Source organism: Nanorana parkeri, unplaced genomic scaffold (genome assembly GCF_000935625.1).
Source record: "Nanorana parkeri isolate BGI_ZX_2015 unplaced genomic scaffold, ASM93562v1 scaffold35, whole genome shotgun sequence".
Lineage (NCBI taxonomy): Eukaryota > Metazoa > Chordata > Amphibia > Anura > Dicroglossidae > Nanorana > Nanorana parkeri.
Window position 1 is genome coordinate 716365 of NW_017306303.1, and position 14837 is coordinate 731201.

General features: G+C 42.0%; 1 protein-coding gene across 1 annotated transcript in view; it reads right to left on the reverse strand.

The window, feature by feature from the left end:
- KIF5A (kinesin family member 5A) overlaps nt 1–14837 on the reverse strand; it is a 125353-nt gene that overhangs the window by 39002 nt on the left and 71514 nt on the right. Inside the window, exons 9-16 of the mRNA XM_018569717.1 lie at nt 10389–10493; nt 9502–9650; nt 8295–8443; nt 8025–8200; nt 7866–7934; nt 4538–4744; nt 3851–3997; nt 1962–2150 (exon numbers count right to left, since the gene is read on the reverse strand). Coding sequence (XP_018425219.1) covers nt 1962–2150; nt 3851–3997; nt 4538–4744; nt 7866–7934; nt 8025–8200; nt 8295–8443; nt 9502–9650; nt 10389–10493 — 1191 coding nt within the window. The remainder of the gene's footprint in view (nt 1–1961; nt 2151–3850; nt 3998–4537; nt 4745–7865; nt 7935–8024; nt 8201–8294; nt 8444–9501; nt 9651–10388; nt 10494–14837) is intronic.

A 14837-nucleotide genomic window follows, 5' to 3' on the forward strand; every position in this document is an offset into this window, starting at 1 on the left:
AAATAATGACATAAATAAGCTTAAAGGAGAACTATGGGGTTAAGTCTTTTCCCCATAGTTCTCCTTAGGGTAACGGGAGGACACAAACTAGCGTCCTCCCGTCACCCTAGGCTCAGTATACCGCAAGCTATAGCTCGCGGTATACTGAGACGCCGCAGTATACCGCGTGCTGCTGCTCGTGGTATACTGACACGCTGAAGCGGATCCCGACAATTGTGCCGGGATGCGCCCAGCTGCGTGACTGACAGCTGGCTCTGCCTATCTAGAGGCAGAGCCAGCTGTACCCGCCCCGTCCGTTCCGCCAGTCAGCACTGGCAGATCGGAGCGGGGAGGGGGGAATCCAACCCCTCCCCTGTCACGGCAGAGAGCCGGGACAGGGTCGAGAAGTGAGCGAACGCCGGTTTGTGTTCGCTCACCTCCCGATCTACTGAGCCAACCTGTGACAGTCTCATTGTCACAGGTCGGCTAGAACTATGAGGTGAGTGAAAAGCACTCACCTCATAGTTCTCCTTTAAGCGAGTTAAACATATCTCTGCGTATCATGGCACAAAGTGTGCGAACATGAATTCACAGAAATGTATGGAGAACTGCTGCTACTGCTGAATTATTTTTTGAGATTGCATATTCCAGGGCTGTCATCCTTATTTCTGCCTCACCATTTGGTGTCTTGGAACATGTACATATAAAGAACTTGGACATCTAATATGCACATTTGGCACACTTGTGACTCACAAAGTTGAAAGAGAAGGGTGAGGACGACAGCCCCGGACATGCACCTTCAAAAATAAGTCAGCAATGGCAGTTCCCATAGCACTTTTATCGCTGGTTCACTTTTATGTGTTACATTATTAAAATAACTATAACAACGATATTACTAATCACACTACTACTAGGTTATTTTTTTAATTCTGCATAATTTTTTTAAGGAACAGATAATATTTTTTCAGGGTTTCATCAATTAACACAGCACTTCTTGCAGAGGGAAATGCTGACAATATAACTTTTTGGCGATAGTTAAGCACTGTTCTACAGCACCAGATTGTACTGGAAATAACTTTGCTTACTAGCCACCAGCATTAGATAATCCATGTATATGATTACTAGGGATGCAACAATACCGGTTTTTCGGTATTGAGTACGAGTACTGATATTTTAACACCGGTACTGGCATCCATGGGCTCAGATTATCAGGAAGCTGGCCGGTGGGTCATGACCTGCTGCCGGGCTTCCTGATTGCCTGGGATGCCAGTGTTCTATCGAAAGAACACCAGCTTCACTTCCCTTGCGATAGTGCGAGGCAGCCGGCTTCACTTACTGCTAGGCAGCCTGGCTTCCTGACCAATCAGGAAACCGGGTGGCACGTTATGACCCACCTCCCGGCTTCCTGATTGACTAGGAAGCTGGCTTCCTGATGCAAGGCAGCCTGGCTTCCTGACCAATCAGGAAACCAGGTGGCGGGTCATGATGTGCCACCCGGCTTCCTGATTGGTCAGGAAGCCAGGCTGCCTAGCAACAAGTGAAGCCGGCTTCCTAGCCAATCTGGAAGCCAGGTGGTGGGTCATGACTTGCCGCCTGGCTTCCTGACCAATCAGAATACTAGGCAGCTTGGCAATAAGTGAAGCCGGCTTCCCAGGAAGTCGGGAGGCGGGTAATATCCCACTGCCCGGCTTCCTGATTGGCAGGGCTCCATGCTCCCTCATGGCACTGCATCAAGGGTAAGTATCAGAGCATTTGGGTGCCCAAATACTTGGTATTGGCACCGATACTGATACTAGTATCGCAACTGGTGTATCCCTAATTATTATAACAGATAATGGCGAGTTTTTAGGGCACAGGATAAAAATACAATCCTTTATTTTTTTTACCATTATAAAGGTGTGCTCAGTGCTCACCCAGTAATTCCCATAATTCATAAACCCCAATGTGTACAGTCCATTTGTTTATAAGAGAGGCAGAATTACCTGTGATATAAGCAGTTGGCATGAAGACAGTTCCCGTCCAGTTACTTCCATCTTGCGGTGACATTCAACCTGAAGATTCTCTAGCTGGCGGCAGCGTTTCACCACAGATTTCACCTCAGATTTGATCTTACTGATGTATAGACGAGCCACAGTAAACTCTTCCTCTATGGCCCCACTGATTTCCACAGGCTACAAGGAGAATTAGTGTCAAAGAGTCATTCTACAACCAAGGATACATTTTTCAGGATAATACTGAACCTACAATAAGCCTAGCATTGTCTAAAAAGTGCCCACAGGAAACTTTATAACTTTTATTTGCCATTCAGACTTTTTGCATGCTCCTGCATAACCATGGATAATGTTCCTTGGTAAAATCTACTCACGTAAAAATTGATCACCTGGTAAGGGTTTTTCCCAACCAATGCTTCCTCCTTAATAGATACAAACATTCAATTTCCCTTGCTGCAAACGTGAATGTTTGTAGAAAGAACTTTTGTTAGAAATATTATTCTGGGACAGCTTCTGTCTAATATCTGTAGGCAGAGTAAAGAAAACCTTTGCTTCGACCATTCACAGCAAAGCAACATGTTCATTTTAAAGGCGGCCCTATTAGTAGCACATACCTTCACGCCACCTGCACTCCATTCAGCCATCACTACTTCAGGGAATGGGGAAGCAAGCTCTTTCCTCCACATGGGGGCAGGGAGAGAGTCTTCCGCCCTGAGTAAGCTCCAGGTTGCACAACTGCAGGAGCTACCCTTAAAGGAAACCCGTTTCCCTACAAAGCATTGGTAAGGCCTGCAAAGAACTGGTGTGTCCTGCAAAGAACTGGTGTGCCCTGTAAAGTTCTGCTATGTCCTGCAAAACACTGGGATGTCCTGAAAAGCACTGGTATGTCCTGCAAAGCACTGGTATGTCCTGCAAAACACTGGTATGTCCTTTAAAGCACAGGTTTGCCTTAAGTATTAGTGTCTGTCTACGAGCTTTAGGAGGATGATTTACATTTTGGACTGTCCAGTCTCTGGCAGTCTTGCAGTCATTGCGCACAATGCTGTTATACTTTGTACAGCTCACCCCACTTTTAACCACCTTCATCTTAATATAGTCTCATAATTATGTTGAAAAGAATGTGGAAATTAACATAGACAGCTTACTAGGCACTTTAGGTCTATTCTCACTTGACTCTTTTTTTTATATTATATACATGCTGTATATATGGTATACTAAATATAAATAGGTATTTTGCTTGTGTATTTTACCACAGTAGTTCAAAATTAGTGTTTATTATTTACTGGTGTTTTTGGTTTTTACTTTAGGTTTATTAGGACAGTAAGTACAACATAGTTGTCAACATATTTTACAAAAAAAAAATATATATAAAAAAAAAAATGTTCCTCCTCACTCTGCTGCAGCGGTCTAAGGTCCCTAAGTTTTATACACAATGTATGGAACTTGAGGACGCCGAAGAACATATCATTGCTGCAGCGGTGGAGGAGACAGGCAGGAGGAAGCGCTGTCACAGCCTTCTGGCTCGGAGGATCGGGTGAGTATAACTCTAGCCAAGATGAGTATTTAACCCTTGCAGTGCGAGTTAGCCACACTGCAAGGGTTAATAAAATTTGGGCCCGGAGTTCTGTTTTAATATACCTAAGTAATTAAATTAAATGGGCATATACCTTACAGATTTTAATTCTTGTTATCAATAAATACAAATTATTAATTAAATATATTAATCAATAGAATATTAATGCAAGAGGATCATTCAATATAACATGCATAAAAAATTTAATTTTATGGTAACGTAATTTAGCTCGGCAAGCCAGGGACACGTCATCAGAACCAGGATCTGTTCCTAGAAATCAGTGACACCTTATGCTACAGAAACTTACCAGTTTAAATTCTCCATTGCCCACAATGACACTGAACTCACTAAGGTCTTTCATGAGGCCATTGAGAACTTCAGCAATTCGCTTGCGTTGATGAGTGCTAAATTCCTGCAGGCGATGCAGATCATTTTCCAGAGACAAAAGAGTGGCCTTAAATGGAGAAAAAAAAGACCTTGTTTAATTTAGTACAAATCACTTTTAAACATCTACGTAAAATAATATTACACCTTGTGATGTAATGGCAGCATGCCGAGTTCCACCAAATGCTTAAAGCGAGCCTAATAAATTGTACAAATATTAGTCCCGGTCTCCTGTCTTGAGACAAACTGTGAAAACATTGGTTAAATCTATGAGTTTGATAAAAACAATTAATTGTAGTTGCTTTTTCTCTAAATATATGACTTATGCCATGGCACAGCCCAAGCAGGTGCGCGGCATTGTGGGAGGCAGTACAGCAGCTCTTCCTCTGAATCTACATGGCCACAGTAGAGAACAAATGTAAAAACCTTGATATCATCCTCTACATGGTCAGTGTGGATTTGCATTAGATGTATTGTAAAATATCCCCTGAGGTCAGCAGTCAGGGAAGTATTTTCTATGAATTGTATTGTACAATTAAATTTCTCAGATTTCTTGTGGGTCCACACTACCATCTTGTGGTCAGAATGGGAATAACAAAATGGTACTTACAACTTTCTGTGACAGGTCATCAGCCAAGATTTTATTCTGTGTAGTTTTGTCTTCAACTTCCTGAGACTTCTGATCATAGTTCACTGCGAGTTCTTCCAGAGCCTGCAGAACCTCCTTCACTTCTTCCTTGGCGCAGTCATTTTCTGACTGTAGGCGAGACAGCTCCATCTGGACCTTGTCATTGTCCCCACGAGTGGATACTAATAGCTGTGAGCGCAGAAGATAGTGTCAGGTTTATTGTCCAGACATCTTCACTATCCTAGCAGCTGAGTACTGTAGTATGGAAGTTGATCAGTAAATATTAACTGATAGAAAAACTATTTATTGTAGACGATCGTTGTGCAGTCTCTGGACATAGCAGCCATGGCTATGCACAGCTTGCCATTTATTCTATTCTGAGCATCTCTCATTTATTTTAATTTTATTATAGGTATTTATATAGCGCCAACCATTCATGTAGCACTTTACATTGTGTACATTCACACCAGTCCCTGTCCTCAAGGAGCTTATAATCTAAGGTCCCTATCTCACATACATACATACATACAGGGCCAATTTAGAAGGAGCCAATGAACCTACCAGCATGTCTTTGGAGTGAGGGAGGAAACCAGAGTGCCCCACGCAAGCACAGGGAGAACATTACAACTCCTTGCAGATAGTGATTTAAACCGGGGATCCCCAGTGCTGCCCCTGCCATCATAACAATTTAGTGGAGCTGGCAGGGATTGGGCTATAAATAAGAATTAGTAGAAACAACCCCATGTTCTTTAAAAAACATTAAAGCAGCTTGCTTACCATACTGGAGCAGAGTTAAAACCATGCTGCTATGGCACTGTACTGTCTTGTGGGGAAAAAAAGGAATAAAACTATAATGCTTTTAAAGTGAACTTGTAATGTTCACCAAAGTTTATAAACATGCATATAAACATAAACATACATAAATGTATTGGTAAGGTGTAGGCACACTGTGATGCCCACAAGTACTTACACTGGTCTTCAATTCAGTTCCTGTGTGCCTGGGAAAGACCCTGGATCCAAATCCCAGACTGTATACAGGACATTGACTTCTCTCCAAATTAAGATTAAAGCCCAAATCCATCCATTTCTTTAAATAAATAGACCCACAACAGGTATCAATAGGTAAGGAAAGGTTGGAAATAATCACCTTTAATCTGAAGCTGCCCCATGCAATACTTCTTTTTGTCACAAGATGTTCTCTGAATTCTGGACTGAATGACCCTCAGTGTCACTCAACCTGGAATACTGAGGAGATACTGTGAGTTTTGGGTTTCATGGGCCAACCCCCTGAATGGGTGTCACCACAACACCCTTACTTCACAGTGTAATGATGCAAAGATAGGCACTGATGTCCTCACTGCCTGCATCAGCCACAACCCCCCACCGCTGAGAGAAGACTGGAAGAGGACCCTATGCATCACATGACCAGCCTCTAGTGGGAAGGGAGCAGTGGGGAGCAAAGGGCTGAGCCCAGAATTAATTAATCCATTCAAGTACCTTAACTATTAACAAAAATTCATCTGATCTGTGTATCACTCTGCGGTAAATCCTCAAATCATCTCTGAATTGGTGCTGACACTGTTCTTCCTTCTGGAAGGTGGCTACTTTTGTTCCCCATGGTCCCTGTATGGGTTGTAAAGTAGCCACCGCTTCGAGCTTGCTCCCATGATGGACAACAATCTCAGTACAAATTATTAGCTAAACATTGTAGTCCATCACGGGAGTGAGCTTGGAGTGATGTCTACTTTAGAAAACACACAAGGACCATGGGGAACAAAAGTAGTCCCCCTCCAGAAGGAAGGACAGTGTCAGCACCAATTCAGAGATGATTTGAGGATCTGTTGCTGAGTGATACACAAATAGGATACATTTTTGTTAACTTTATTCTTTTTATTAAAGACCAGCAGCAATATAAAAACCAAAACATATTAACAAAAATAAAATCTAAAGTATACAACAATACATATATCTATATTACATATTTACTGCACTAATAAAAAGAGTAACAGAAGTAAAAGGAATGGAAAAAAGAAAAATTGCATTTTGGTAAATAGTTAAGGCACAAGAGCCCTGGGGCCATGCTAAAAAAAACATGAAACAAAATTCTGAGTTTTAAAGTCAGAATTCTGTATCTGAAAGTCGGAATTCTGAGTTTGAAACTCAGAATGTGAAACACAGAATTCTGATTTTTAAACACAGAATTCTTACTTTCAAACACAGAATTCTGACTTTAAAAGTCAGAATTTTGTTTCTTTTTTTTTTTAGCATGGCCCCAGGGCTCTTCCTTATTTTTAAGATTTAACTCCAGCTTTTAGTGTCACTTTAAGTTTTACACCTCCTAAAACTATGCTCTGCCCCTTTTTATTTAACTTTATTGATCACATGCTATTACAGGCCCCCCAGGCTCTACCATTTGGCAGCTGAATGGACAGGGACAAGGGCATAGCAACAGCAAGTCATGTCATTCTCTTGACTTGGAAAGAAGTCAACGTCTTGTATACAACCTGGGTGTAAGACCTTTGGCACTTCCCATGCCCAATGGAACTGATTTGAAGACCAGTGCAGGTACTTTCAGGTAATTCAATGTACCTATACTGTACCTTAACAGTAATGTTAGTTTATAGACTTCGGTAGGCTTTTCAGATTAATGTTAGATGGCCCAATGGCTCTATAGACATCCAACAATTACGAGCTGAAATAATAACCTGCTTGTTGCAGGCCTGAAAACCTGTTATCTGTTTCTTGGAATATTAAAATATTAAAACACCTGGACTTCACGAATGAATAACTGTCCGATAAGCATGTTGTTTTTCAGCATAAATCTCACTCCTCTATAACATACACAATAAGACATCAAATCTTTTCCCTGATGTATTTGTATCAGCTGAAGAAACAAAGTGATATCACTGATCTGGTTGGATTAAAACATATATAATGCAAGGTCTGAACTCCTTTAGAATTTTTCATCCTTTTACCTTGCTTTTTCTACTGACTACCATAGCATAAAACTTTGCTGTAAACTTTATCCTTGAAGAAAGGGTAAGTCCCATGCAGATTTACACAACAGAACAGACATGTAGAGCTGCAGCTTTTTGCTAGCAAGGTCCAAACCTTCAGCTATAACTTTGACTTGTAATAGTAAACTCAACCTGTAAGCAAAAGCTGCTCCGATTCCTTTGGAGGAAGCTATCCTGAATGAGATCACAGTACAGGCAACCCTGGACTAAGTTGGTTCCTGTTGATGCTTTGAGAACTATGTTGTAAAGCAAAGTTTAATTGTTTCTTTAAATACAGTAATATAAAACAATACCTCTTCTTGATCCAACATCTGCTGCTTCAACTTTTCTGCTAGTTGACTGTGCTGGTTAATCTCATCATCCTACAAAATAATAAGTGGAAATGACTTTACAGGTATTGTTTTCTTTACTGGTTCAAAGAGGATGATTTTTTCAACCTTATAACAACATACCTTGTCATCCAGCTGTTTGTACATCTTACGGATCTCCTCCTCATACTTCTTCCTCTCCTCCTCTGAGATTCGGATCACAATGGAAGAGTTATTATCATTAACTGGGGTCTCATCACAAGTTTCCTGGATGATCGGTTCATTGTCACTCAGCTGCTCTGTCTCAGGCACATTCTCGCCTAAAGAAAGAAAAACTCATGTAAAAAGTTTGTTTTTTAGATAGTGTGTATAATAGCCAGTAGTCACTAATCTGCTATAAAGACTATACTTTACCATTTCTCCAGCGGCTGAGTTCAGCCTCCAGCCGTTGAATGGTCTCCTTCATGGTCTTGTTCTTTTCCTTCTCCTTCTCATACTTCTTCTTCCATTGCTCTGCTGTCAGCTCCAGGTTAACTGATGCAGTGTTCTTGATGGTCTTGGCTCTATGGAGAGTGTTATAATGAACATTCTGAATTATAGTTTAATTACAATAAAAAGAACCAGATTATATCAAAATGATTGGATTGAAGAGATAAGATAGCACAACAATAAATGATGTGTAATTAAAACAGCTTTAGGAATCTATAAACAGTAAACCATCACCCTACACCTCTATAGGTACACACAGAAATCCAGAGGTTTTTACAGTAAGCATGACCACAACAAATGAGCTCAGGACATCACTGTCAAAGGAATAAATACACTTGACCAGGACTGAAATATCCAGCTCAAAGCACATTTTCTCTTGTGTCACAGAAGAGATAAGTAACATATAAGGAATATGTTTAAAAAGTGGGGAAATCTAGACAAAAGTTTGTGTATACCTTTGCTTGCAGTGATAGGCATTTGCCCTCATTTTTCGGCTTAAATATTTCCTTGCAATGTGTCACATATACAGCTAGTAAAGACATACAGTAGAAGACGGTGCAGGATTGAGCGAAATGGATTCCATAACAATCAGTGATTTTGTCATTTGAAAACTACAGATGTTTGACATTTTTCAGGGGTAGTGGATGAAACATTGGTCATATTGTAAGTGTGGCAAATGACCTAGACCTAGACCTAGACTTCCTAATGAAGAATAAGAAATCCAGGTGTTGGGCAAATGGTGGTGAAAGTGATACAGACAAGATAACACATTTGTTAGTAGAGTGGGGAAAAGGGTGAAACCTTTGTGCATTATTTTTACTGTCTGTTACTTCCTTGCCCAGTAACACCAACTTCCCTGATTTCTTGTCCTTTTAATGGGGAAAGAAGGTAAGGCAAAAATCTCCCCCAGCGGGGTCACAGGCAGCAATAAGAACAGAAAGTTCTTACTCTTCACCCCTGTTCCCAAAAACATATCACTGGCTGCTGTTTGGTTTTAATGGATGTAGTCAGACAGATGAATGGATTCATGAATAAATGGATGTATGCCTTGATAGGGAGGAAGATATTCATCAGTATGTAAGACAAACAGTCCTTCTATCCAATAGTACAGTTCACTGTGGCATTCTGTTACCTTTGACCAAACATGAGTGTTGACTTGGTCTCAGCATCGTTGTAGCTGGATGGAGAACAGCAGATAAACATGGTTGTCCTGCAATTTCCTCCCAAGGAGTCCTGGAGGATTCGGGTCATCTTACTATCTCTGTAGGGTACATATCCTTTCTAAAAACACATTAAACATGTTAATGCTTTACATAGAATATTAATATGACATTGTACAGCTTTCAGTATGTAATAGTTGCTCACAGGAATTTCTACCCCAACAAATATTATTTTCACATTCCAGTCCTTCCTTAGAAATGCGTTTTAATTGTCCTTTGCCCCCCATATTGGCAATTAAATGGAAATTAACTAAAAAATATTTTCTATGTTATAGGGATAATCAGGAAGGGCTGATTATCGTATTCGTATGGCAATTTTTTACAACTGGTTGTATTTTTGGACTTCACCCATATGATTGGCTAATTATTATATGGCTATATTAGCACATTTCCCTAAGGCTAGGTCATGGTCCTGACACATTCATGCTATGGACTGTAGGAAGACCACTAATTGTACCGTGATAACCCCTCTCACTGGTTGCGCTGTTTATGCAGTGTTACCTGAATAAAGATATCACCAGCACGAAGATTCCAAATCAGTGAAATCCATTTTATTGATAGATGTCACTCTAACGGCAAGCGCTTTCGGGGGCCACGCAGGGTCCCCTTCATCAGGCTCAGAGATGACATCTTGCACTTATTTGGAATCTCTGTGCTGGTGTGCAGGTGACAACTTTATTCAAGTTTCCCTGTGAGCGGCGCCATCCGCTGTGATTACGAGCACCCGCTTTTGGGATATCCGGTAAGGAGTGCTGCGAGATATATGGACACTGTTCATGTAGTGTTAACTGACACTTACTGATCCTTCTGCAAGTGATGATATGACATTTCCCAGAGCAGATAAAGACTTGTTAATGTTCTTGGCCTCATCCAAAACAGCACCTTCAGCTCCAGTTTTGCTGACCTAATCAAATCAGAGAGAAAGGCATTTAGCATAATACATGTGGCATATATTATAAAGATTACTTTGAGGGAAAAAGTTATAAATAAGTTACAGATATGCACTATATTGCCAAAAGTATTGGGACACCCCTCCAAATCATTAGATTCAGGTTTTCCGTGAAATTTTCTTGCTACTAAATATTCCACAGTCAACTGTTAGTGGTATTATAACAAAGTGGAAGCAACTGGGAACAGCAGCAACTCAGCCACGAAGTGGTAGGCCACGTAAAATGACACAGCAGGGTCAGAGCATGCTGAAACACACAGTGCGCAGAAGTCGCCAACTGTCTTCAGAGTCAATAGCTATAGACCTCCAAACTTCGTGTGGCCTTCAGATTGGCACAACAACAGTGTGTAGAGAGCTTCATGGAATGGGTTTCCATGGCCGGACATCTGCATCCAAGCCTTACATCACCAAGTGCAATGCAAAGCGTCGAATGCAGTGGTGTAAAGCACGCCGCCACTGGACTCTAGAGAAGTGGAGACGTGTTCTATGGAGTGACGAATCATGCTTCTCTGTCTGGCAATCCGATGGACGTGTATGGGTTCGGCGTTTTCCAGGAGAACGGTACTTGCCTGACTGCATTGTGCCAAGTGTGGTGGAGGGGGGATTATGGTGTGGGGTTGTTTTTCAGGTGTTGGGCTTGGCCCCTTAGTTCCAGTGAAGGGAACTCTTAAGGCATCAGCATACCAAGACATTTTGGACAATTTCATGTTCCCAACTTTGTTGGAACAGTTTGGGGATGGCCCTTTCCTGTTCCAACATGACTGCGCACCAGTGCACAAAGTAAGGTCCATAAAACATGGATGAGCGAGTTTGAGGTAGAGGAACTTGATTGGCCTGCAGAGTCCTGACCTCAACCCAATAGAACACCTTTGGGATGAATTACAGCGGAGATTGCGAGCCAGGCCTTCTCATGCAACATCAGTACCTGACCTCACAAATGTGCTTCTGGAAGAATTGTCAAACATTCCCATAGACACACTCCTAAACCCAGGAGTCCCAATACTTTTGGCAATATAGTGTATATAATAACAACTTCAAGGGAACTGAGAAATCAGTACAAGACCAAACTATGTCAAACAGATGGTGTTTTTATTTTTTATTCATTTAAACATAAACTTAGTACTTCCATAGAACAGGTGACTAAGGTTCTGATGGCTGTTGACAAGCTCCATGTCACCAATTCATGCTTGTTATGTCATAGTTGGTGTTTACTTAAAATTGATCTCTCAGTAATTTACATGTCTGCACTAATAAATTCCTGACTTGTCACAATATAAAGCAACCATATCATTTTTTTATTTTTTATTTTTCAAAAAAACATTCTTGTGAGCACATCAGATGACTTTGCCTAGGCTGAGATGATGTCATCTGTCTGCGGCAAGGAGGAGGAAGCATTTCCTCAGTCTTTCCTCTCCCAGGAATAAGCAAAATTGAAACTTTTTAGCAAGCCACAAGGTGAGAGACTGCAACAAAGGTCAGATCCATGTCAGATACTTGTAAACAGAGCCAAAAACTGCACAGGCACTGGAATTTACATGGTTGTGTCATCTCTGATGCAGCATCTCAGTTCAGGAAGTAGGGGCTGACCCTGGTCCCTCGTGTTCTCTTTGGTCCCCAGTGCTGACTGCCAAGTCACTACAGGACAGAAGTAGTGATGTGGAGGCCAGCAGAAAGAACTAGTGAGAGCTGCAGACCCAGAAGATTAGCATTACTGGAATTGTGTCAGTCTCCAAGCTGACTTTGGGTTTCTAAGAAATGGGGCATTGTTTGCCAATGTGGGTGGCAGGAAAGCTAACTATTTATACTCTCCTTTTACAGGTGTGCCTTCTCTAAGAAACTTATGTATAGAGATAATGCAACTTTAAGGCATCCTGACATTTTTCTGGATGCATGCTTATATTCAGTCATGCTTTTCACTCAGTGACTAGTAATACAAGGACTTCAGTCCATGAAACTCTATAAACATGTCAATATTTTATTTATTATTGGCATTTATATAGCACCAACTAAGCCAATGTGCTGCCCCACAGGACTTGCAAATGCCATATTTTCTTGATAGTTTTCCCTTAATTAACAAGAGGCAATATTTGCTGCTAGCATAGAAGAGTGGCTTCATTTAGATAATTTAGGTCTTCTCGATATCACTGAAGCAAAACAAGACAGTCAGTCATTTGGACGCAATCTATCATAGAGAATTGTCTTTTCCTAATTTCCCTATCTGCAGCATTCTGCAGTCTGAGACAATACAGACAGCCTGTAAAATGAGTACAGAGCAGAAATCAATATGTCTTGTTCAGGCTGAGCTCACATCGATTTTACAGCATTCCATACTACTATATTTCATAGCTTCCACCCTGATGATTGCGCATAATTCTCAGTAATGTATTTCACCACTCAGGATCTATTATAAGAACCATGACTCCTCAGTACAGAAGGCTACTTGTGAAATGAACTGTCAATAAAACTAGAAATGTAGGAAAGAAAAACATAGGATATCAAGTATTAGCAGCTCATCTGGTATAGTTATAAAGATGAAACAAGTAAATGCTGGTAAAATGAGGCAATCTCGTAATATTGGGAGGGCATCAATGACCAACAAAGTTATAATATTTATACCTTATATTGGTTTTATTATATTGCCCAGACAGCCATCCCTGCCCTTCACCAGCATATGAAACGTAAGGTGTCTGTGCTGTAAGAATGCAGTGAGGTGCTGTTAAAAAAAGCTGCTCTTGAACAGAAAGAAAAAGACCCCAATTAACAATAATAAAAGGTGTTAATGATTGAAGAGCTAGCTATCAATCAGTTGTTGTGGACAATTATCCGTCCTTAAAGGAGAACTATGGGGTTAAGGCTTTTCCCCATAGTTCTCCTTAGGGTAACGGGAGGACACAAACTAGCGTCCTCCCGTAACCCTAGGCCCAATATACTGTAGCTCGCGGTATACTGGGACGCCGCAGTATACTGCGAGCTGCTGCTCGCGGTATACTGAGACACCGCAGCTGAAGCAGATCCCGACAATTGTGCCGGGATCCGCCCAGCTTCGTGACTGACAGCTATACCCGCCCCCTCCCCCATGCGTTCCGCCAGTCAGCGCTGGCGGATCGGAGCGGGGAGGGGGGAATCCAGCCCCTCCCCTGTCACGGAGAGCCGTGACAGGATCGAGAGGTGAGCGAACGCCGGTATGTGTTCGCTCACCTCCCGATCTACTGAGCCGACCTGTGACAGTCTCATTGTCACAGGTCGGCTAGAACTATGAGGTGAGTGAAAAGCACTCACCTCATAGTTCTCCTTTAAAGCTGAACTCCAAATATATGTCTAATAGGGATGCACCGATACTAGTATTGGTGCCGATGCCAATGCCGTGTTCTCATACTCGCCCAAATGCTCCTGGTGCCTATCCAGATACTGAAACTTTCAGTATCAGGAAGCCGGGCGGCTTTTACACGCAGTCATTACACGCTGCCCAGCTTCTTGATTGGCCGGGTAGCCGGCTCCATGCTCCCTCATCACTTCCTTATTGGTCAGGAAGCTGGCCAATCGGGAAGCCGGGCGGCGAGTCATTACCTGCTCCCCGGTTTCCTGATTGACCAGAAAGCTGGCTCCATGCTTCCTTGTCACCTGGTGACGAGGGGGCATGGAGACGTCTTCCCAGCTAATCGGGAAGCCAGGTGGCGAGTCATTACCCGCCTCCCAGCTTCCCTGCTAATCAGAGAGCCGGGCGGCGAGTCATTACAAAGCGCCCGGCTTCCTTAATGGGACATCCGGTATTAGTATTCGGTAACGGCGAGTACGGAAAAATAAATAATGCCTAAATACAAAAGTCATGTGTATTCTCACTTGAATTTTGGTGTGCTTTGTGTATTTTTTCTACATCTATGCAGCAAGTAACTTTGTATCTGTGCACTAATGAAGACCAGTCAGTACTGCTCTCTCTCCTTGTAGGGTAACTGGCCTTGTATCCACCCCCTCCTGTAGTTGTCTGCAGGCAGCCTGAAGTAAGTGGGTCCTGCTGGGTCCTTCCCACAGCCCTGTCCTGCACAGCACAGTGATGATGTTGCCGCTATTATGACAAGGTAATAACTGGGTTTTCAAAGGCATTTGGTGAATGTATATCTTGTGTGGCTATTGATGAGTACATTTAAATTAAGGATTTTGTGGAGTTCAGCTTTAAAGCAGAAGTAAAGTGCAAATAGCACATTATGACAGACTTACCTGCCAAAGCGATCTCCTTCAGCACTGCACTCCTGCGTCACAGTACTCTTACAGATTCATCCTAGGCAGAGTCAGCTCAAAGTT